Here is a 24,039-nt window from a genome sequence, read left to right as displayed (position 1 = left end):
TTGGTACCAGCAGGTCTGTCCTCGCTCCCCTCTGTGCTCTCCTTGGAAGCACAGTGGCAGTGACTGGGGAATAAAGCAGCTCAATCTAGCCATGTAACTGAGGCCAGCCAGACTCTACATGTGTACTGGATCTGATCCACGCATGACGTTCTGAGAAATGGTGAATCGATCACCTTCCATAGCTGACCCAAGCAGATCAGTTCTGCTGATGGAAGCAGAGTTTTACTGAGCTGGACCAGGTCCCACGGTGAGGGCACATCCTACCACCACACAGCAGCCCTGCCTGCACTTCATGTGACCAGCAGCAGGGAGGGGCCTGAACCTTGGCACCATGAAGCCCTTAAACTCTACTTCAACCAAACTACAGTCCTCTGGGGAGCTACACTCAGCTCCACATGATGGAGCTTTTTGTACTTCATTATGACCTAGGCACAGCATTACCTCCAGCCTTCTCCAGTCACCTACAACTCCATGAAGTGACAGAGATGTTTCTTCATGACTAGCCTGCAACCCTTACTAGCCCTTTACTCTCAGCATAACCAAGCCACAGAGGTTTTCCTGACTGAGGACTCGATTTAGTCTCCTACTCACAGACACCTGCTACTGAGATCCTACACCCAAGTGGTCTTCAACTGCTGCACCAGAAACTCACAGTGCTCTCACAGGTCTTGCAAGTAGTATGTGAATGTCTCAGCTATTCTACAATCTTGTTTCCTGGCAAGTCTTCCCTATTTTTCTCATAGGTAACTGCAGATTTCATTCAGTTTACAGGAATAATAAGTTTACAGCTTACGGTGGTGAAGAGAAGAGTGACATTACTTCATTAGCTCATGAGAGAGTCAACACAAGAATTTAGGAAGCTCAATTTGCTATGAGTACATCTTCTAAAAGTCTGAACAACCTAAGAGACACTGATGTAAATAAACACTAAATAGACCCAATTAGGCAAGAATATTAATTAAAGATTTTATTATTTTTGCTAGGTACATTACGTATGCACATGGCTATGAAAACTCAGTATATAAACCAGGTACATATCAATGTTACTTATCTATACAATTTACTTCTGCCTACTACCTACTATCCTATGCACACTTAGTGGTTTGATTTCCATTCTGATTAATGGATATCTTGAATTCAAAGATTCTTTTGATAAAATATGATATGAAACATACCATTTTCAAACCCTAAGAATATGCTGACCTAAAAATATGTTTCAATAATATGAGATTCCCACAGGTTTGTGCTAAGGATTAATTATTACCGAAATATTTGACGGTAAACTAAAAGGGAAAAGAAGGAAATTCACAATGAGGAAGGAACAGGGATTCCTCCTAAGACTTTATGTATTATTTTTTAATACTTTTCCTGTTTTTTTTTTAAAAATCAATATTAATTATAGTGAATGATTTTGAAGATAATTTCCTGATCCAGAAAAATAATACGGCAAAACAAAAGGGTGAGTCAAACTCTCTTTGGATCAAAAGGAGGATGTACATCCAGGGTGAGGCAGAAAGAACAAAGATTATTTTTTAATATAGTAAATTGTTTCCAGCCTTCAAAAGCAGCTCAAAACTACCACACAAGGCACTGAAGGTACTATTAGTAATGTTTTGTACTGTGCACAGGAGTTCAACAGACATCATCGGAAAGAGTATGCAAAATAAAAACATTGTCTCCTATGCATTTATTTTGGCTTATTTGACTGGACAATTTTATTATATTTGTCCTTTCAATTTGCAAAGATTATTCTGAGAATAATTGTTATGTTAAATATTTTTTAACATATGACACAACATTTTCATTTTTATGTAGCAATATATACCGTTTAGAAACATAGCAGTGAGAAAGCTAGCCATTAAAAAGGGTACTAAGTGGCCAAAACCATCAGAGAGGTGATCAGTAGCTGTCAGCGAGCTCCGTCAGGTTCTTTGGTACACTGGGGACAAGTCATTTCAACTGTAAAGATCACATTCATGGCACAACACACATTTAAGATTAATAATTCATTCTCCATGAAGCCACTGATTCAATGGACATTTTCTCCACTTTTGGTACAAACAGAAATATTTGATTTTATTCTGATTTTATTTTTTACTTAATCACTGTTGACAATCCCATCTTTAAAATGCCCACTTATTTTTGTTATTTAACTCTAGCTCCGTGTTAGGTGTGCTGTTATAAAGAAATAATAGTAACAATTTGTTACCATTACAACTTTAATTATTGAAGCTAGTATGAAAAAAACACTAAAAATTAAACATTGAAAAACTGGCAATTAAATTGTTCGATTTGGTATCTTAACGTGAAGACTAGGAACAGTTTTCTGAAACACAAACCTGAGGTAATTTTTCTGGAATAGGCTCATTTTGGAGAGCTTGAAGGGCCTTCATTGCAGCATTATGTCTAGCAGCTTGACGAGTCTTTCCTTCACCAAAAAACTCACTGTTGCCAACAGTTAACTGGACATAGAAAATTTTAGGCACTGGGCAGTGATACCTACAAAGAAGTCACAAAAAGAAAACAATACAAGTTACAAGTTTTTAACTATTAATTTTCTGTAATATAGAGCAGTAGTTAGGGATAAAACATTATATTTTCTCACAGAGTGAGACCTAAGACTCAAATACACGGACTATGCCTCAGCAAAGCCATCAGTAACTCTGACAGCAGCTCCTATGTGCAAACCAGCTCTTCACTCATGTTTGCAGGGCTCTGCAAAGAGCTCTGCTACACTTCAGCCCAACAGCCCTGCTCTGCTCTATTCTTGGTTTGCATCTTGAGAAGATTAAACTAAGAACAGAAAGCTCCAGTGGAAACCATGCTGGGGAGCCATCTCCTGTCCCACAGGAAAGTGGCACGGAGGAAGAAGGATCGATAGGTCTCGCATTTGAAACCTATTGGCATAGCTCAGCTCCTGGGGACAACAAAAAGTCAGATGGCAGAAAGTGACGGACCTGGACAACATACTTCTAGCCTCTTTTTAAAGTTCAAGTATTGAAATTGTTGTAGAGGATAGCGAGGAGTTCTCTTCCAAAAACATAATGAAGGGTAGGTAGAAGCTCTCCTCCAACACTGTAATAGCCAAACATTTTCGGGGCACTGAAAGAAAAGCAGCAATCACCACCACATTGTTTTCCTTTTTTTTTTTTTCCTTCCTACAGAAAAATTACCAAATACAATGGCAGGGATTGTTTTTCTGAGTATGTCTGAAAGGCCCCAAAAGAAAGATGAAGCAAAAAATGTAACATTTTCCTATGAAATGGCACAGCTATTATTCCTCAAAGAAAGCAGTATCTTTATCCATATCAGCTCCACATCTCTATTTTCAGTAATAAAAATAGCTAACCCAATCCATACTCCCTACCCTGGAACGTGTCTCTTGCTAGCAGAGAATGAAGAAAGAGGCATAATGCCATTCTCAGGTTTGGGAGGTCCTGTCACAGCATGGTGACAACTACAAACATAAGAGCTTGTCCTTATAATGAATTTCTACAGAAAAGAAATATTCCACCACACACACTCACACACCCAGAAAAAGCAATTCAGCACAGATAATTAGTTCCAATCACTGTTAAAATTATAATCTTTTAATAGAACATTTCCAAAAGGTCCTCTAATTATATTCTACACAGGTGAAGGAATTTGCTTTAAACTCTTAATTCTGTGGTCTAGTCTGCCTGTGCTCCTTCCTCAAACAAAGGATTTTCTAACACGCTGGAGATGTAGTCCTTGGAAAAATATATACCTATCAGAAATGGCTTCTCATTTATGACAAATAACTTGTACTTATGTTACAGCAATGTAAAAAAGCCCAGCAATCCAAAAGCATGGCCAAAAGCTAGGTCCATCGCAACAAAACTTGAACCACTGAAAAACACAACAGAATACTACATTTTCCTTCTTCCTCTTAAAGGATCTTTATTAGAGTGTGCTCTCTCTATTTTCATCTGTTGATAGGGATGGTGATTTTTTTGTATGAAGACTTTCTGACTTTTCATTAATAATTGTAACTGATTTGTTTCAACTACAAAACAAAAAGTTTTTCAGATAGCAGCACACTTCAAACCCAAACAAGTGTGAATAAGCACTCCAGTCTCAGTGTCCCTGAACTTTGTGCCTAATTCTAAAAATACGTTTATATGGAAACGGCAAAACCATAACACTGGCTCCAACAAGCCTCTGGCTATAGGGCCTTGGAGGGGTGAGCTAAGTTGCCTTTACGACATGCAAAAAGTGGGTATTTGCTTTCCTGTTTACAGTTTAACACAGTTATAGGGAATTATTAAGGTCTGGAAATGCATTGGCTGATGTAAGATTTTCATAAAATTATAGAATAACTCAGGTTGGAAAGGCTCCTGGAGGTTATCTAGTCCAACACAGCACCCAAAGCAGGGTCAGGCTCTGAATTTACACCGTCTTCTTCAGGCATTGTCCAGGGTATTGTGGATATCTCCAGGGATGAAGATTCCACAACACCTCCGGGCAAACCGTTCCAGCATTTGACCACTCTTTCTGGAAGAACATTAGAAAGGTCCCACATGCATAATGAATTCCAAACACCATGGTGCAATTTGTTCACAAAGCAGCTGTCAAACCAAAGAAACAGATACTTCGAGAACGTTCATTTCTATCCCACCCCACAGTGTCCTTCATTGCTTCTGACATGCAGCATTCACCTTCTGCCTCCCTCTGCTTCTAGAAGGTATAAACATAATACCAAGCCACTATCAGTATGACAAAATCTACAATAAAAACAGTGGCTTCAGACTGAGATCTACCTCAAAAAGAATGGCAGTTTTTCAAGTGAAAGGCAGAATTTCACCGTTTCCTTTCACTTGATGAGTTTACATATAATATTTCCTGTATCAGCATTTTCCCTTGATTTATTAGTTTTATTTCGTTTGCAACATTGTTTCAGGAAATACAGAAAATAAATTTAGGGAATATGCAGGCAATAGATATAAATAATATGCTGAAAGATTTTACATCTAAGAATCAGGAACAGGCCTTTGACATCATAGGTCAAACTGTATTTCCAAAGTGAAAATTATTACACTAATTTAAAATCAAGGGAAAAACAATGAAAAGCTTCATCAATCAGTACAGTCACCATCAACTCTTCTTCCACAGCTAGCTTAAAGCTGTCTGTCCCTGGCTCCTCTACACTACTAATGTGATTCCTCTGAAAGTCTTTCCCTAGTTTATCATAGAAACAGAATAGCTGAGGTGGGAAGTGACCTCTGGAGATCCCCTAGTCCAGCCCTGCTGCTCAAAGCAGGTCAGTTAAAGCAGACTGCTCAGGGCCACTTCTTGTTGGGTTTTGAGTATCTCTGAGGGTGGCTGATTCAACAACCTGTCGGGCAATCTGCTCTGGTGTTTGACTGCCCTCATAGTAAAAATTCGTTACTTTTCTTATGATTACATGGAATTTCTTGTATTTCAGTTTGTGCCTCATTTTCACCGGATACCACTAAAAAGAGCCTGGCTCCACCTTCTTTACTCACCCCCTTCACAGATTTTATACGCATTGATAAACAACCCCCCAAGCCTTCTCTTCTAGCTAACCAGTTCCAGCTCTCTCACTCTCTCCTCAGATGAGAGATGCTCCAGTTCCTTAATCACTCCAGTGGTGCTTCCCTGGATTTGTGCTGGTACGTCCATGTCTCTCTTGTACTGGGGAGCCCAAAACTAGACCCAGCATTCCAGATGTAGTCCCTTCACCAGGGCTGAGCAGAGGGGAAGGATGACATCCCTCAAGCTGTTGACAACACTTTTGTAAATGCAGCCCAGGATGCTGCTGGCCGCCTCTGTTGCAAGGGTATATTACCAGCTCATGTTTAACTTGGTGTCCACCAGGACCCCCGGGTCCTTTTCTGCAAAGCTGCTTTCCAGCCAGTTGGCCTCCACTGTGTAGTGATCTATGGAGTTATTCCTGCCCAGGTCCAGGGATTTGCATTTCCCTTTGCTAAACTTTATGTTACTGTCCGCCCACTTCTCCCACCTGTTGAGGTCCCTCTGGATGGCAGAGGAGCCAACCCTTTGGTGCATCAGCCACTCCTCCCAGGTTTGTACCATCTGCAAATTCACCTTGGGTACACTCTGCCGCATCACCCAGATCATTAATGAAGATATTAAACAATACTGGCCCCAGTATGGACCGCTGGTGTACACCACCAGTGACTGGCCTCCAGCTACACTTTGTGCCACTGATCATAATCCTTTGAGACTAGTTCAACCAGTTTTCAAACTGTCTCACTGTCCATTTATTCCGGCCATACTTCACAAGTTTGTCAATGAGGACGTTATGAGACAATGTCAGAAGCCATGATAAAGTCAAGATAAACCACATCCGCTACTCTCATCCACCAAGCTAGTTGTCTCACTGTACAAAGCTAGCAGATTGGCCTGGCACAATCTGACCTTCTTAAATCCATGCTGACTATTTACAGTCACCTGTCACTCTTAACATGATCAGAAACAGTTTCCACCATCATCTCAAGGACTGAAGTGAGGCTGACTGACTTACTATTTTCCCAGATCCTTATTCTTACCCTTCATGAAAATAGGAGTGACATTTGGTTTCTTCCAGTCCTCAGAAACCTCCCCAACACAGCAATCTTTCAAAGATAATAAAGAGTGACATCACTATGACATCATTCAGCTCCCTCAGCACCTGTGGCCTCAGGGACCTGTCCTGTCTGTTTAAATGCTTCCCAACCTAATCCTTCTCCATCGAGGGTAAGTCCTACCTGCTCCAGACTTTTCTACTGATCTCAGGGACCTGGGATTCCTGAAGGCCAGCCTTATCATTAAAGACTGAGATGAAAGCATTTTGAGTACCTCCATCTTTTCCATGGCCCTCTGCCCCACTCAACAGTGGATCCCTGGTCTTCCTTTTGCTGCTGTAGAAGCCCATCTTGTTGCCCATCACATACCTTCCAAGATTCAACTCCATACGGACTTCAGTTTTCCTAACCCCATACCTGCATGCTTGTACAGTGTCTCTACATTCATCCTGGGTCACCTCACCTGCATCACAAACCCTGTTTTGAGTTTAGCCAGTTCTTTGTTCATCCATGCAGGCTTCCTGCTGCATTTTCTTGACCACCTGCACGTCAGGATGTATGGCTAAACCATTCTTGAACTTGGAGGAGGTGAACCTTGACAAGCTCTCTTGGACTCCTCTCTTCAGGACTGTATTCCCCAGGATTCTTCCAAGCAGGTCTCTGAAGAGACACAAAACTGACATCCTGAAGTCCAGTTTGTGATCTGTGATATTTGCCTTGTTCTCTCCTCTCAAGATCTTGCCACTATCTCACGGTCACTGCACTGAGTTCAACCTTCACATCTCTGATCAGTTCCTCTTTGTTTGAAAGTGTGAGCTGTGGCAGGAATGCCCATCCTCACTGATTCCTCAGTTGCCTATGTCAGAAAGTTGTCACTCATGCACTCCAGAATCCTTGGACTGCTTGTGTCCTACTGTGATGTCCCTCCAACACATACTTGGGTGGTTAAAATCTGCCATGAGGACCAGGGCCATGGCCATTAACCTTCTTCCAGTTACCTAAAAAAGACTTCATCTACTTCTTGATCATTCAGCAGACACTCATTGCAGTATCGCCCGCATTGGTATGCTCTCCAGCCCTGACCCATAAGCTATTAGCTGCCTCATCACTCACCCCCAGGCACAGCTCCGTGCATTCCCACTGCTCTCTCACATAAAGGACACTCTGTCCTTGCCATCCTGGCTGGGCCTTGCTAAAGATCCTCTACACATTGATTGCAGGACTCCATTTGTGTGAGCTATACTAAAATGCCTCTGCGACCCCAGTGAGGTTGTATCCCTGCAGCAGCTGCACACAGACCTCTCATTCCTCCTGTTCATTCTTCATGCTAAGTGTGTTAGTGTAGTGGCACTTCAGATAGGAACCCAAGTGTCCTGATTTCCCAGAAAGGGTATAAGGACTTCCCCCATCATGCTGTCCTGTAGGCTCTTCCTTACTTGTGTGCATACTCTTGGGGTGGAACCCCTTCAGCCCTGCTTTGTTGGTTTTAGGGTATCTCTTGTCAACACCACCCTTAAGTCTTTGCCTACTAACTTCCTCCCTTGGTTTATTGCTCAACTCCACTCTCCTTCAATTCAGAGCTTTCTTGACCAGATTGGCCAACCTGTTGATAAAGACGCTTGCCCCACTTGATCAGGTGGATCCTGTCTCTTCCAAGCATTGATCCTCAAAGCGAGTGCCACAGTTGTAAAAATCAAATCTCTTTAGTCATGCCTGTTATGCACCATGTGTCCCCTTACAGTGTCTCTGGTACCCACAATGAAAATCAGCAGTAGGTAACAGTCTAAGGAACAGACAATCCTTGGCAGTTTATCTACCATGTCCCAATCCAAGCCCTAAGTGAGAAGCAAACCTCCTTGCACAGCAGGTCAGGCTCACAGATGGTGGTCGCCATCCCCTGCAGTAGGAAGTTGCCCACTATTACCACTTGCTGGTTCCTTCTGGTGCTGCTGCAGGGCTCAGAGTTGGCTGGATTGGATGCCTTGAGAGCTCCCAGGCCCTCATCTGATGCCACAACACTGAAATTGTAGTTTTAGGGTCCTCCTGGTGCCCAAAATTACAAGCTTCCAGCCTTCACTGTCATTGGACTCCCCACTTCAGAGCCCAATAAGCACTGACTCTCCCTGTATGGCTGGAGATTCAGGCTCTGGTACCTGCAGGGTCTCAGAGAAGATCCAATTGATCACTTACTCATCAGCTCCAGTGATTTCAGCAACAGTTTGATGACATCTTCCCACATCTCCTTTACTTGGTAACACAGATTCTCTGACAGTGCACATCTCCTGCAGACAAGACCACGGTCTCCCCATCCCAGCTAGAGCTCTGGATCTAGATCTGACTCAAGGTCTCCAAGGTACCAGGGACAGCTGCTCTGGATGGTGCTAGAAACTGTGCCATGTGGCACATCACCACCCTTGCTGAGCGCACATGTGCTGTCCTCAGCAGTTTCTGGCTCCCTTCAGCATGAATTGCTGTGCAAACTGCTGCATCTTCTAGCTGCTTTTGGGAGCGGTGCTCTAGGCCCTGCGCTTATACAGGCTTCTCCTTAGTACCTGCTGAAAGGGTGCTTGACTCTTTCTAATCAGGAGACAGCTGGAAGAAAAGCTCAGTGCAGCTTTTGATCAGGAGTAGCTGACAGAGCTTGTTGGCAGCTGCTAGAGCTTGCTAGAAGCTGCAGCCTCCCATCCTTTCCCCGCAGCAACAGGCATCCTCAGGTTCCTCAGAATTCCCAGTAATCCTTCCCCCACCCCAGAAGTTCTTGGAAGACCTAGAACTACAGCATGGAAATCACTGCATCTGTTGGCTGCTTGTGTTAGCTGCAACTTAGCACAGGATAAGCTCTGTCACGCAAAAGCAGTAGGGACCTTGACAGCACATCCCAGCTCACTACTTCACAGTCCTCTGAATAAAAAGAAAGGTGGAAATGCTGTTAGCAGCTACCTAGACTGAGGGAAAATACAACATCCATCAGAAGTTCCCGCTTCTTGTTGAGTTGTTAGACCTATCTTTCTCTCTGTTACATGCAAAGGAAGAAAGCACATGAACCTTAATCCACTTTATAAACTCAGATCCCACAACAGGCCCTCACGTTTTCCCTCCCCACCTTTTCTTTTAAAGAGTGTTTAGGGAACTATTTATGTGATAATATGGAAAAATGATATTCAGCCTGTGGCTCTAGAGCCTCATGCGGGTCTTTGGCATTGGCACAATGATTAGACTTTTACATGGTTTTGATTAAACTTTTCTTGCTCTGCTTGGCCTCAAGCAGATTTAACAGAGTACTGATAATGTGAACATTCCCAGGAAAATGCAAAGGAGCACCTGAAATCCTCAGAAAATGGACTAAATCTGTGAGGATATTGGCTTTTCTACAATATGGAGCGTGTCAAAGAGAAAGAAAACATCCTCCTCTTTCCAGTGGTGAGGACAGAGACTGCATTAACAAAAGCCTTACAAGTAATCATAATATTACAGTCTGAAACTACAGTGCAACCATTACATTGAGTTTTAATATGGAATTATTCTGCATCCTGAAGATGCACACTCGTGTAAGGAACAAACCCATACAAAGTTAAGATGATATATCTGCCAGTCATCATTAACAGACTTTCTCAATATATCACATTTGAGTTACTAAAAAGGACTGAACACATTAACAATCTTTGGAATATCTATATAGAATTTACTGATTATTATGCAATAACATATCAGCACAATATTTTCCATCACAAGAACCCCTACATGTCAGTCTTGCACTCCTCAGCCCTCTCTTGCTCCGTTCAGCCACAGAACTGATAAAGTCAGGACTTCCTACAGCAACGCTTCACATAGCGACTCATTAATTTTCTGAAAGTTGTAAAAATACCTACATTTAAAGAATATGCATCTCCCTGCATTCTACACAGCAGCTACAAAGGCTAGGATTTTCCTTTGCAGAAAATTGAGATGTAAAAAAGATTCCCAGATGATACTGGCACACTCCTCAGAACATAAGCTGACAAGACACAGCCAAATGACAGATTACAAGACCAGAAGACAGCAAAAGGACATGTGAAGAAACTGGAAGAAAAAAAAAGTGAGAAAGGATAATGCTTTAACAACTAGTTATGTATAACCTATTAAAACAACTTTCCTCTGGCTCTTCTGGACATTTGAGATTCTTAAGAAGATCCCTCAAATAAGAGGCCTGAAAAGCAGGTTCTCTTTATTCCCTCTAAGTTTCATAGCATCAGAAATCTACTTTTTAGTTAATGCTATTGATATCACTTTAGAATAGTCAACCTGGAAAAGGATATTTGCTCTATGACTGTGACCTTGAATGCCAAGTTTCAGCAATGAGCAAATATTTACAACTAGTTATAAACCCCTGAAAATAGGGGTTCATAACAGAAATGCTGACAGACCTTAACTAAGTTGGTGTGAGCAGGCGCCACTATAATTAAATAAATCACCAAGGTCTGTTGACAATTAGAAAACTCATTTTGGTTTGCCACAGAGACAAACAAAAATTCTGTTCATTATAATTTTACTGGAATATGATGTCATAACATGTAAGCATACTGAAACAATCTGCTGCTTTTCTAGCCAAAATATTAATTGCATACTAAGGAGCCCTTGGGGCCTCTTCCTTTTTGGCCATCAAATCCACACACACAAAGACAAATAAAGTATTAGTACATACGTTATGTGTTCATACTGCATATCCTACATTTCTCTGGATTCCTCAATGGCATAAATGTTTCTGATAAATATTGTTACTTTATTCATAGAAGGGGGGAAAAAAACAAGTGCAAGCTGCAGCTCACGGAAACCAAGAAGTTTATTTAGATTTAGCCCCCTTTTCACTGTTAAAAACTCCAGAGAGGTTTTGTCTAAATTCTAATGGCCAGTGTATTCTTCACCTACATAAAAAAAGAACAAATCAACCCAATTACTTCCCCACTACACAAATGTTAGAGCAAGTATTACGCTATTCCCATTTCATAATACAAAGTGATGAGGAACAGGGCCCGTTTTGGCCAAGATGAAGACAACTAAAATATGAGATACAACATGGCACAGTAAAGTAATTCTTCAGATGCCAGCTCTGTGCTGAAAGGGTCATTCTCTGCACTTCTTCCCTCCGGCTCCTTTTCCGTATCAACTCAGTCAAACTGGCAGCCCTGCTGACACTGCTTAACCAGGAAAATGCTGTGAGCTTTGCGAGTGGAGGAATAGAGCCACAGACCACGCAGGGGAGTAGGAAACAGCATTTGCTGTGAACACTTTTTCTCCTAACATTTGAAATTTCTCTAGGGGAGCAAGTTGTCTAATGCAGCTGTTCCCAGGCCATGGCCTATTTTTCTAAGCAGTCCATTAGCCACGTGCATTTCTAACAGATGTGAGTTCTATGCTTTGAAGAAGGAAACATCCAGTATAGCCACTTTTGTCTTCATACAGTCCACCTTCTGCTTCTTTCAGCAGGTCCACAACACCACCTGGGAACAAAGAGGCTCTCCTTTCCAAGTACTCCTTTTAAGAGCTGTAGTCCATTACCTTTGAATCAGTCTGTCTGTCCTCTTCTAGATTACCTTCACATCCTCCAAAAACATTCTTAATGTAACACAAGCAAGACAAAGCACTATGTCACATTTTTTTAATCACAGACATCCTTTACTAGACACGTAGTTTTCTGAGATTTCTATTCAGCTGACTTATTTATATAGCTTGTTATTGTTTTTACCTTTCTAATGTTGACCTCCCCTCAGCTACAAGGATGAGACCTAAAACCCACAAAAAATATGTACACTTGTCCCAGGTTATCCTTCATTTGAAAAATGGTTTAAAACTATAATCCAAATCTTTAAAATTTGAAAATTAACTAATTCTGAATGAGTCAATATTTTATCTCTATATAGCATTTGCTATGATCAGTTTATTAAACCAATTTTGACCTAGTTGTAGGAAACCCCTATGCAATAGAATGTTTAATTGACTATGGAAAAACTGTAAAGAACAACCATGTGATGAAAACATATTAACAGAAAGGGATTCAAAAACATCTGTTAATTTTTTTTTTAAAAAATGAGAAAATGTAACAAAGATGCTTCTTATTTCAAGACACAGAAACCCCAAACCTTCTCTATATCAGATGTAAGAATGTAAGCAAATCCTGCATTAAACAGACAAGATCCAGGAGGCAACTGCATAGTCATCTTCACCTGTTGAGGTCTATTAGAAAACAGAGTACTTGCTTCCAGTTCTTTTGGGAGGATGATCTAGGAAGCTGAGCTGATACTTAAGAATCTCCTACTGTTCAGCTTGGCTATACTTTTACAATCTGTTTTGTGTCAATACTATCCTTTGACTTACACAGTTCATTTACTTTTATGTTATGTTTACCCTCCAAGGTGAGCTTTCCCATTCCCTCTCAGCCTTTGCTCTGCAAGGGAACCAGTCACAGTATTTTCGAAGTCTGCTGTATAAAGGGTTACCTACTATCCTCACAATCCTTCACAGCCTTTCCCTACACTTGCTCCTGCTCTTAAATGTAAGAGTTAAGAATGGTAGACAATATACCATATGAAAGGCTAACATTGTACTGTGTAATAGCAATTTATATATCTTTACCAGAAATTTCTCACTTAACATACCTAAAAAATCACATTTGCCTCTCCTCTGGTTCAATCACATTAGCTGTTCTTAGTTTACCTTGCAAATAATTAATAGTATTAGACAACATTCCTGTTCTGTGATTTCCAACTGAATAACCCTCAGGTGACAACAGAGTCAGTACTACTAGTGCCTACAGTCTTAAGTCTTACATTTTATACTGGAAAGTCTAGTCTCATCCCATTCCTAATGTGTCAGTCCTCATGATCATCCAACTCTTCCTGGATATTTTGATCTTCCTGTGTCGCGATGATACCTTCTACATCCCATGAACTTTTCCCTACATTTTGTACAAGCACCTTTAACAAAAAAAATTTTAAAAGTTGATTCTAAGATTGAAAGAACTGTACTTAATAATCTTCCTCCAAGTTTGACTTTTAATACCGCTGACTATTTTTTTCTCCTTTCCCACCTTGCATTTCTTTTACAAATCCCTATTTCCTACCTAATGAAAACAGTGTCCTTATCTAAAGCTATAAAATATAACAAATATAACAAATATAACACAAATATAACATCTGCTTTACTCTCTTTACCTACAAAATAAGTTGACACATAACATTTAAGGTTAACACATTAGTTAGAAACAATCTACCTTTAGTACAGAGTAACTTTGTGTTAATTTTTATCCTTCTCTACTTCATTTATTTATACATTCTTTTAAACTTTGTGCTTAGTCTGTGAATATTTAATGAAGTTTAATTATGATTCCCTGGGTTTTTTTCCCCTTCTTTTCCCGGGCTAGAGACTATGCAGTTCCTTCAAGCAGTATGAGTAACTTAATCAAAAAAATCGACTCATGTTTTCATGATCACAAGTTGAAACTTTCCTGAGTAAAAAACAAAAGGGAGGGGGATTTGGTTTAATGTAACATTATTTAACATGGAATCTTCCCAGGAGAATTTGTGATGACAAGACGATAATATTGCCACATCATTGTATGTCTGAATTCCAAGTTGCTCAATACAGACATTTGACTGAAATAAATACTTCACTATTTACTCCCTGCACATACCACTACTTTGTTTACTATTTGCAGTAAATATGTACATTGACAAGTAAAAAACAGTTGCTCATCAAAAGTAATTATAAGAAACCAACTGAAAGCTACAGACATTATAAGTTAAATACTTTAACAGTCACGGATTAAGCTAACAAGTAATACAGCAAACACACTGGGCCAGCAACATAATACTAGTTACAGAGAGATGCTTCCAGGCATAGTAAGTTCAGATCTCTGCTTCCACTTTTATCGCTCTCTCTCCTTCAGTCTAAAACCTTAAAGTTTAGAAGAAGCACTTTTTAAAGTGCCACAAGGGTCTCAAAACCAGCCTGAATACCTTTTTTTTAAAACAAAATAAAACTAGTGCAAGAGATATGGGGGGGGGAAGGGAGGGCTACAAAGAAGTAAAAGGAAAAAACCTTGGGAAAAAGGATTATAAGATGAACCTTCCAAAGTACTTGGAAATTAAACTTGGCAATTAAACTTGGCAATTAAAGGATCGGAATACGTCAGAGACTAAGGTATAAACAACAAGTGAAAAACAACAATCATATTCAAGAAGAGAGCACAGAACAAAATGTTACATACCTCTGAAGAAATGTTTTTATCTATCAACTGAACAACTAAGTAATGAAAATGGTCAACAGAACTTCAACTTATTCTTGACCGCAAAAACATATAACTAATACAAGAACATACCAGGAATACTACATCCAGAGTTTAAGGCATTGGAAAATGTCAAGTGGACAATGCTGAAATGGAGATGGGCCTAGGGGGGAGGAAAAGATAAATACAAGGAAAAAGAAAATGTTCTTTTCTGTGACATAAAAACAAGTACAATAAGAACAGAAGGGAAAACATAATGAAGCTGTGATGTACACTGTATACTTAGAGGTTAAAGCAGACATCCAGAAAACAAACATCTCAAACTCTTATCTACTTCAGCTCATAAAATTTCCCATGAACTGTATTACTCACTAATCTTTACAAGCATGCAGAGTGGTTACTGAGAATGCCGTCCAAATATCTATTACAGTAAAAGAACATAAACAATGTTGCGTATCTGACTACAATATCATTTTCTTTCTACACAAGAAACTCATGTAAAAAAAAAAAAAAATCATGTCACTTGCCAGCCCAGAGACTAAGCAAATGGGAATGAAGTACTGCACGCATTTAATTTTATCATATATTTATACTGGTAATATAATGCTAATAAAAATGTTACTAATAAAATCATCTCAGGCCTAGGACATCACATGACTTAATTAACCTAAAAGTCCACAAAGGAAAACAGCCCAAGAAAGCTTACAGAGCGATTCTCACCATCCAAATTAACTTAAATTGAAATAACTAGTGTATATTGGGCTACATTCTGCTCCCACTTGGAGGAATCTAAACATACAAGCATTAAATTGCATTATCCTGAGTAAAAAATGTAACCTATCGTTTTAAACTTGGCAATTAAATGACTGAAAAACCACACTTAATTCTGTCTTAACAAGCCACCTCTCAGCAGCTGAGTGCAGTTAACTGAGGATGCACACTCTCCTACCTTACCAGTTATCATTCCTGCATCCTCTGAAAATGTACTATCACATACTACAGCTTCTGTCTAGAGATCTTCCCACCTGTGCCATCAGATTTGCAAAGAAATGAAACGTCAGATAATGAGACCTTGGTCAATCGGAAAGGGAGGGCATTTTGTATTGCCCTGTGCGGTACCTATCAGGATGCTGAAAACAACAGGGATGGTCTTACAACGGAAGCTTTACCCACACCCGTGAGGGCTAGGGAAGGCGTCTGTTAATCAATCATTGTGAAGTTTGGAAGAGGCAAAAAGGTCAGAAACCAAAAGGATGAGTGGTAAAGTCTTTCAGCGCTCGGATTCCTTTCTACTTGAAACCATAAAAAGAACAGATTTTCTTGGGAAGTTTATTCATGAAGAGCAAACATAATACTCTTCACTTTTCAAACGTTAACGGGCATAATGGAATTACACCAATGACTGACAAGTAAATATAAAATAATTGCTAATAAAAATGTATAAGTGAGGCGATGAGAGTGCAGTAGTAGTGGTCACCAATGCACAGCGACTTGTTTCAGTTGGCCCACTGAATACAATTTAGTACTGAATATTCATACAGAAAAAAGATCATGTTAGATCAATATACTAGAATATAAGGTAGTAGACTTGCTAAAAGGTAGGAAATGTTTGTAATGTGGTGTGGAATTTTATTCCAGAAAGCAGAGACTAAAAAAAAAAAATAAAAATTAAAAAAAATACTTAGAGGATAGAGATACCAAGGACTGTTAGAATAGAATAATAGAATTGTTTAGATTGGAAAAGACATCTTAGATGATCAAGTCCAACCATTAACCTAGCACTGCTAAGTCCACCACTAAACCAAGTTCCTAAACACCACATCTTCACATCTTTTGAATACCTCCAGGGATGGTGAATCAACCACTTCCTTGGGCAGCCTGTTCCAGTGCTTGACAGCCCTTTTAGTGAAAAAATTTTTCCTAGCATGCCATGTAAACCTCCCCTGGTGTGACTTGAGGCTGTTTCCTCTTGTCCTATAACCTGTTACTTGAGTAAAGAGACCAACAGCCACTTTGTACAGTCTCTTTTCATGCAGTGGTAGAGAGCAACAAGGTAGCCCCCCAAGCCTCCTTTTCTCCAGGCTACACACCCCCAGTCCCCCCAGCCGCTCCTCATAAGCCTTGTGCTCCAGCCCCTCCACCAGCTTCGCTGCCCGTCTCTGGACATGCTCCAGCCCCTCAGTGTCCCTCCTGCAGTGAGGGGCCCAAACCTGAACACGGCATTCGAGGGGCGGCCTCACCAGTGCCCAGTGCAGGGGGACGGTCACTGCCCTGGTCCTGCTGGCCACACGGTTTCTGACACAAGCCAGGGGGCTGTTGGCCTTCCTGGCCACCTGGGCACACTGCTGGCTCACGTTCAGCCGGCTGCCGACCAGCACCCCCAGGTCCTTTTCCTCTGGGCAGCTTCCCAGCCGCTCTGCCCCAGCCTGTAGCGCTGCGTGGGGTTGGTGTGACCCAAGTGCAGGACCCGGCACTGAGCCTGGTTGAACCTCACACACTCGGCCTCGGCCCATCGGTCCAGCCTGTCCAGATCCCTCTGCAGAGCCTCCTGCCCTCAAGCAGATCGACATTCCCACCCAGCTTGGTGTCACCTGCAAACTCATTGAGAGTGCACTCAATCCCCCCATCCAGATCATTGATAAAAATATTAAACAGGACTGGCCCCGACACTGGGCCCTGGGAACACCACCTGTGACTGGTCACCAGCTGGATGTGACTCCAGTCACCACCACTCTCTGGGCTTGGCCATCCAGCCAGCTTTCTTACCCAGCGTAGAGTACACCCATCCAAGCCATGAGCAGCCAGTTTCTCCAGGAGAATGTTGTGGGGAACGGTGTCAAAGGCTTTAATAAAGTCTAGGTAGACAACATCCACAGCCTTTCCCTCATCCACTAGGCGGGTCACCTTGTCACAGAAGGAGATCAGGTGAGTCAGTCAGGACCAGCCTTTCATAAACCCATGCTGGCTGGGCCTGATCTCCTGGTTGTTGATCACCTGTACATGTTGCATGATGGCAGTCAAGATGACCTGCTCCATAATCTTCCCCAGCACCGAGATCAGGCTGACAGGCCTGTACTTCCCCAGAGCCTCCTTCTGGGCTTTCTTTTAGGTGGGCGTCACACTGGCTAACCTCCAGTCAACTGGGACCTCCCCAGTGAGCTAGGACTGCTGATAAATGATGGGAAGTGGCTCGGTGAAGCACTTCCACCTCCTCCCTCAGTACCCCTGAGTGGATCCCATCCAGCCCCATAGACTGGTGTGTGTCTAAGTGGTGTTGCAGGTTGCTGACCATTTCCCCTTGGATTAGTGGGGCTTCATTCTGCTCCCCATCCCTGTCTTCCTGCCCAGGGGGATGGGTATGCCAGAAACAACTGGTCTTACTACAAAAAACAGAGGCAAAGAAGCATTAAGTGCCTCAGCCTTCTCCTCATCCTTTGTCACTGTGTTTACCCCACATCCAATAAAGGATGGAGATTCTCCTTAGCCCTCCTTCTGTTGCTAATTTATTTACAGAAACATTTTTAATCGTCCTCTACAGCAGTAGCCAAATTAAGTTCTAGTTGGGCTTTGGCCCTTCTAATTTTCTCCCTGCATGACCTCATGACATCCCCGTAGTCCTTCCGAGTGGCCTGCCCGTTCCTCCAAAGGCCATAAACTGTCCCTCTCTTCCTGAGTTCCAGCCAAAGCTCTCTGTTCGGCCAGGGCTGCCTGATTTCCCACCAGCTTGGCTTTCAGCACGGGGGGACAGCCTGCTCCTGTGCCTTTCAGATTTCCTTCTCGAAGAATGTCCAGCCTTCCTGGACTCCTTTGCCCTTCAGAACTGCCTCCCAAAGGACTCCATCAACCAGGTTCCCAAGCAGGCCAAACTCTGCCCTCTGCAAATCCAAGGTGACAGTTCTGCCGCCCCCTCTCCTTACTTGTCCAAGAATCAAAAACTCTATAATTTTGTGATTGCTATGCCCAAGATGTTCTCTAACCATCACATCACCTACAATTCCTTCTCTGTTCACAAACAACAGGTCTAGTGGGGCACCTTCCCTGGTTGGCTCACCCGCCATCTGTGTCGGGAAGTTATCTGCCACATGCTTCAGGAATCTCTGAGACTGTTTCTGCCGTGTTGTATTTCCAGCAGACATCTGGTAAGTTGAAGTCCCCCATGAGAACAAGGGCTAGCAATTGTGAGACTTCTCTCAGCTGATTGTAGAAAATTTCATCTGCCTCTTCATCCTGGTTGGGTGGTCTGTAACAGACTCCCACCATGATATTTGCCTTGTTGGCCTTCCTCCTGATTCTCACCCATAAACACTCAACCCTATCTATCGTCACAATCATTAAGCTCTAGACAGTCAAAACACTCCCTAACCTTTATGTTAGGCTATCCACTGCCTGTCCCTCCTTGCCTCTCCCTTCTAAAGAATTTAATCTCTTTCTGTTGATCGTATGCCCATCTGAAATGGTTATTAAGACTTTTGACTTAGTAAACAAGGTCAGTATAGAGATTACCTTTACCGAACAGAACTAAGGCTAGCTGCTGATGTCCACCTCCTTAAGAATTCCCATTTCTGTTTCACTAACACTAATATCAGGCTTGAACCTAAACCAGTAAGGTGATTAGACTCCACTTTCTCCTCTTCTGTCATGGAAACAAGCCTCAAAGCTAAGAGGGTTTTGGGTTGGGGTTTTTTTTTTCCAGAAATTATTTCCCTTTTGATCACTGGAGGATTCAGCCCCATTTCAGTGAAACAAATCATTCAAACAAATCATGGTGCCAAAGTATCTGATGCTGTAAGTGCAACTATCCTTTCTGTTACAATAGCCAACTTAAACTGGCACTGCTCTTTAAAATAATCAAAAATGGCAAACAGGTTTTCAGAAGGTCCTGGGAGTTAGCATTTCAGAAGAGATGTTAACTGTACTTTCTTTCACAGAACACAAACAGCCACCGAAGTCACTACTGTACACAAGACCTGAAGAGAAACTATAATACAGTGGTTGCTGGTGAGAAATGGAGTCTGCATTCAGACTCCATATATTGTCAAAGAAGAATCTTGAAAAATTTTCTTGAGAAACTTTAATACTTCCTCAATCTGTGGCAGAACTTTGAGTTCAAAAGGGACAAAGAACTTGGACTAGAAGAGAGTACCGTTCCAGTCAGATCTTACTGACTTAGAAACTTTAAAAATTAGCCACTAACCTTTCTGCTTGCTTCCCTCAGGAAAATTATGACAGCCTCTGAAACTAATGTTTTGAGTTCTAACAGCAGCTCACCTGTGTCATTACCAAAAAAGCAGGCAAAGGAAAGAGAATGTATTTTTACTGGTAACTGATGTTCAGGTTCTGGACACAGCAGAAAGGTCATAACAAGAAAGGAGGCCACGCAGGCTTGCTTCCATTAGACCCGTTATCCCACAGGGCTCTCAACTGAAATATCCACAGTTTAGCAGAAGTACAGGAAAAAGATAAGGGTGAATAAAAAGCTAACTGTGGAAAGAAACACACGCATCCAAAATGTTCTTGCTCCTGCAACACCAGTCTTCTGTCCATATCCTGAAAGTCAAGCTGCCTTGTCTAGAGAAAGGACACCTGGGGAGCTGCCAAGCCCACAGACTGAAAAGATTCTCAAGGTGCTGCAGCAGGCTGTTGCCTCTGAAGATCTTTGAATCAGAAGGTTTACAGAAAGTCTCTCAAGTGGAAGAGCAGTGCTGAAAGACACACGCTGTGAAACCAAAGATGAGGAGGATCTGTATTTCACATGTATATGCTTTTGGCCTAAATGAAAACAAGAAGTCATGGCTGAAACTTGGAGAGATAGATCTGGAGCCAGATGTACCCACTCCAGAACAGAGACAGATCTGAGGAAATTGAAAACTGAAAGAAAAAGAACCCTGTCCACTAAAGGAAGCTTCAGAAGAAATAGCCAGAATGTGAGCCAAGGACCACAAAGGAAAGAGCCATCCTCTTAGCAGACAGAGCAAGAAAGCAAGTGGTCTGGGGAGGTCACTATATGCTGAAATAAAATTAAGAAAAATATGAATTAAGAGAAGAATAAAGTACTAGGGCTTAGGAGCTACTCCATAAATAGGGCCACAAGGTCAGTCTGCTGACAACACCAAGCTGTGTGGTGCGGTCAACACACTGGAGGGAAGGGATGCCATCTAGAGGGACTTTGACAGGCTTGAGAGATGGGTCTGTGCAAACCTCATGAAGTTCAAGGCCAAATGCAAGGTCCTGCACGTGGGTCTGGGCAATCCCGAGCACAAACACAGGCTGAGCAGAGAATGGACTAAGCGCAGCCCTGAGGAGAAGGACTTGGGGGTGTTGGTGGATGAAAAGCTCAACACGACCCAGCAACAAGCACTTGCAGCCCAGAAAGCCAACTGAATCCTGGGCTGCATCAAAACAAGTGTGGCTAGCAGGTCAAGGGAGGCAATTCTTCCCCTTTACTCCACTCTCATAAGACCCCACCACTGCGTTCAGGTCTGTGGTCCCCAAAGAATGACATGGACTTGTTGGATCGAGTCTAGAGGAGGGCCACAGAGATGAGCCGTGGGCTGGGGCACCTCTCCTATAAAGACAGGCTGAGAGTTGGGGTTGTTCAGGCTTGAGAAGTCTCCAGGGAGACCATATAGCAGCCTTCCAGTACCTAAACAGGGGCCTACAAGAAAGCTGGAGAAGGACTTTTTACAAGGGCATGTAGTGATAGGACAGAAAAGTAACAGCTTTAAACTGCAAAAGGGTAGATTTAGATTACATACAAAGAAGAAATTGTTCACTATGAGTGTGGTTAGACACTGGAACAGGTTGCCCAGAGAAGCTGTGGCTGCCCCATCCCTGGAAGTGTTCAAGGCCAGGCTGGATGGGGCTTTGAGCAACCTGGTCTGGTGGAAGGTGTCCCTGCCCATGGCAGGGTGGGTGGAACTAGATGATCTGTAATGTCCCTTCCAACCGAAACCATTGTACAATTAAAATAAAAGCAGCTTTTAGTTGGAACTAGATCAACTTTAAGGTCCCTTCCAACCCAAAACGTTCCATGATAAAACTGCTCAGTCTTGAGTGAATACAGTTTAGAACACCACAATAATGCAAAATGTCATGCCTTATGTATCACATTTTAGGAACGAAGAGTGATGAAGCATCTAGATGCTCCATAGCTAAGGCTAAAAAGACTTTTATGATACCAGGTAAGTGCATTGACTTGGAGAACAAACAGACACTGTCTGGGGAATACTACCCACAAAGCTTGTTCTCTATTCTGACAGCTTGATTTTTAGTCTACTTAACATTATTTTAACAGCTGTTCAATGTAATATTGTAAATACACTTAAGAGTATATACTTCATTGATCCCCGATAGGTTAAATGCACCAATTAATGCAGTGGGTGGTAGCAATAGGATTTATTTGTTGGAAGGATTACATGCACGCTGTACCAGGACATATTGCCTAACACCATTTTGTGAGCAATGTAGAAATTCACTGTAACAGGGTGAGAAGACCGCAGAAAAACCAATTCTGGACAGAATTTAATGGTGTCTATAGATTCTTATCCCAGATGCTCTATGTACTTTTATGATTTAAAACACTGTAGAAATTAAACATTAGCTGTCAAAAATTTTATTGCAGGAATAAATATCCTCTGTCATTTAAGGAATTTTTATATTTTTTTAAGCCAACCATACTAATCACTATTGTCTAAACTGATAGCTACTGGCAATGGCAAAGCTCATCACCTGCAAGCTCCCTTGCCACTGTTCTTTTGGGAAAAACTATCTTAAGACAAACAGATGTTTCTGCTGTTTGAAACCAACAGGAAATGGACTGACTTTCTCCCTTTTCCTTTCCTAGAAACAAACACTAGCTAAGAAAAATCCTAGCACAGCTGTACTCAACACTTTCCTTATAACAATATGCCTGTGTGGGAGGCAGACAATGAGTGGGAACAAACAGGCCACGGGAAGTGAAATGCAGCATGCAAAAGATGAACACAAAGAATTCATTTAAAAGCCCATGAATGGATTATTACACCACAATGTTGACACACTAGCAGGCTAATAACAGTGTGATATACAAGACCTTGCTTTAAGATATGATCTAAATCCTATCTCAACTGGTAAAGTACAAAACTGAATCAACCATCAGCTGGCAATCTCAATCCCTTCAACTGTTCAAATCATAAGAAAGCTTTATCAATATGAACAGGTTTGGTGGCCAAGCTGAAGCCTTACCTTTAAGGAAATGCCTTTTAAGTCAAACCTGAGTAATGAAAATAATATAGTGAAACGCAGAATTCTTGCTGTCTTTGTGTGGATAAACCAAACACTTCAATTTTCATTGCTGACAAACCGCCACCTTTTACTCGCACTAGATTTACATAAAAAAGGGAAAAAGCCGTTGAAGTTATTGTGTTACAACCTCGATCATTATAGGAGAAGAAAATGATGAGACAAAACATTGCAGCAAATCTGGTTTAAATTAATTATGCTGGAATTACAACACTTTGAAGCAATGAAAAGCTTCAGAATAGAAAAAGGCAACTTTTGAAAGTGTGCTGCTGCTGTGAAATTCTTGCACCAAAACACAAATTCATGCTGCCATCTAATGGTCTAAACCAGTCATTTCCAGCTGAACAACTAAATGGCTAATCTGAACAATTATCTGCATTACTCTTATGACTATTCTTTCTTTCCCAAAATTTTAACTTTCTGAAATCCATATCTGTTGTTCAGAATGCAATGACAGTATATTTAAGGAGATATAACCTATTCTAACCAAACTCTTAATTTCTGTTTCCAAGTAGTTTTTATATTTCTCTCAAAAGAGTTTTTGTCCATTTGTCCAGAAGGTGGGAGGAGGGCAAGGAATGCAGAAAGGAGTTTTCTCAAAGTCAGCCAGTAAGCATTTTATCACTACACCTCTTAATCCATACAACACAAATTTTAAGGACAAAACTTTGCAACACTGACTGGAAATGCTGGCAAAGCACCTCTGACTTTATGGCCTTTTTAGGGGACGGACGTCATACCCCTATGGCTGAAGTCTGAAGCTGACAACTGTTAGCAAGGTAAAAATCCCAGTGCCACCCCACACTACTCCTAAGGGGTTTATTCTGCTGTGACTAATTCAGCTTAAGGCAACAGGCTTCACTGAAGGCCTGCTTCACCTGGGGCGTGAGAGCACTGGTGCCAACAGCCTAACAGCTTTCTGCAGCAAAA

At 41.6% G+C, this 24,039-nt stretch overlaps 1 protein-coding gene across 4 annotated transcripts in view; it reads right to left on the bottom strand.

The window, feature by feature from the left end:
• Positions 1 to 24,039, bottom strand: part of STAU2 (staufen double-stranded RNA binding protein 2) — a 177,251-nt gene that overhangs the window by 116,130 nt on the left and 37,082 nt on the right. For all 4 annotated transcript variants that reach the window (XM_037381939.1, XM_037381938.1, XM_037381940.1 and 1 more), the window contains one exon: positions 2,340 to 2,499. In XM_037381939.1, coding sequence (XP_037237836.1) covers positions 2,340 to 2,499 — 160 coding nt within the window. The remainder of the gene's footprint in view (positions 1 to 2,339; positions 2,500 to 24,039) is intronic.

This window comes from Falco rusticolus, chromosome 3 (genome assembly GCF_015220075.1).
Source record: "Falco rusticolus isolate bFalRus1 chromosome 3, bFalRus1.pri, whole genome shotgun sequence".
Lineage (NCBI taxonomy): Eukaryota > Metazoa > Chordata > Aves > Falconiformes > Falconidae > Falco > Falco rusticolus.
This window is presented reverse-complemented; position numbering and strand designations above follow the sequence as displayed.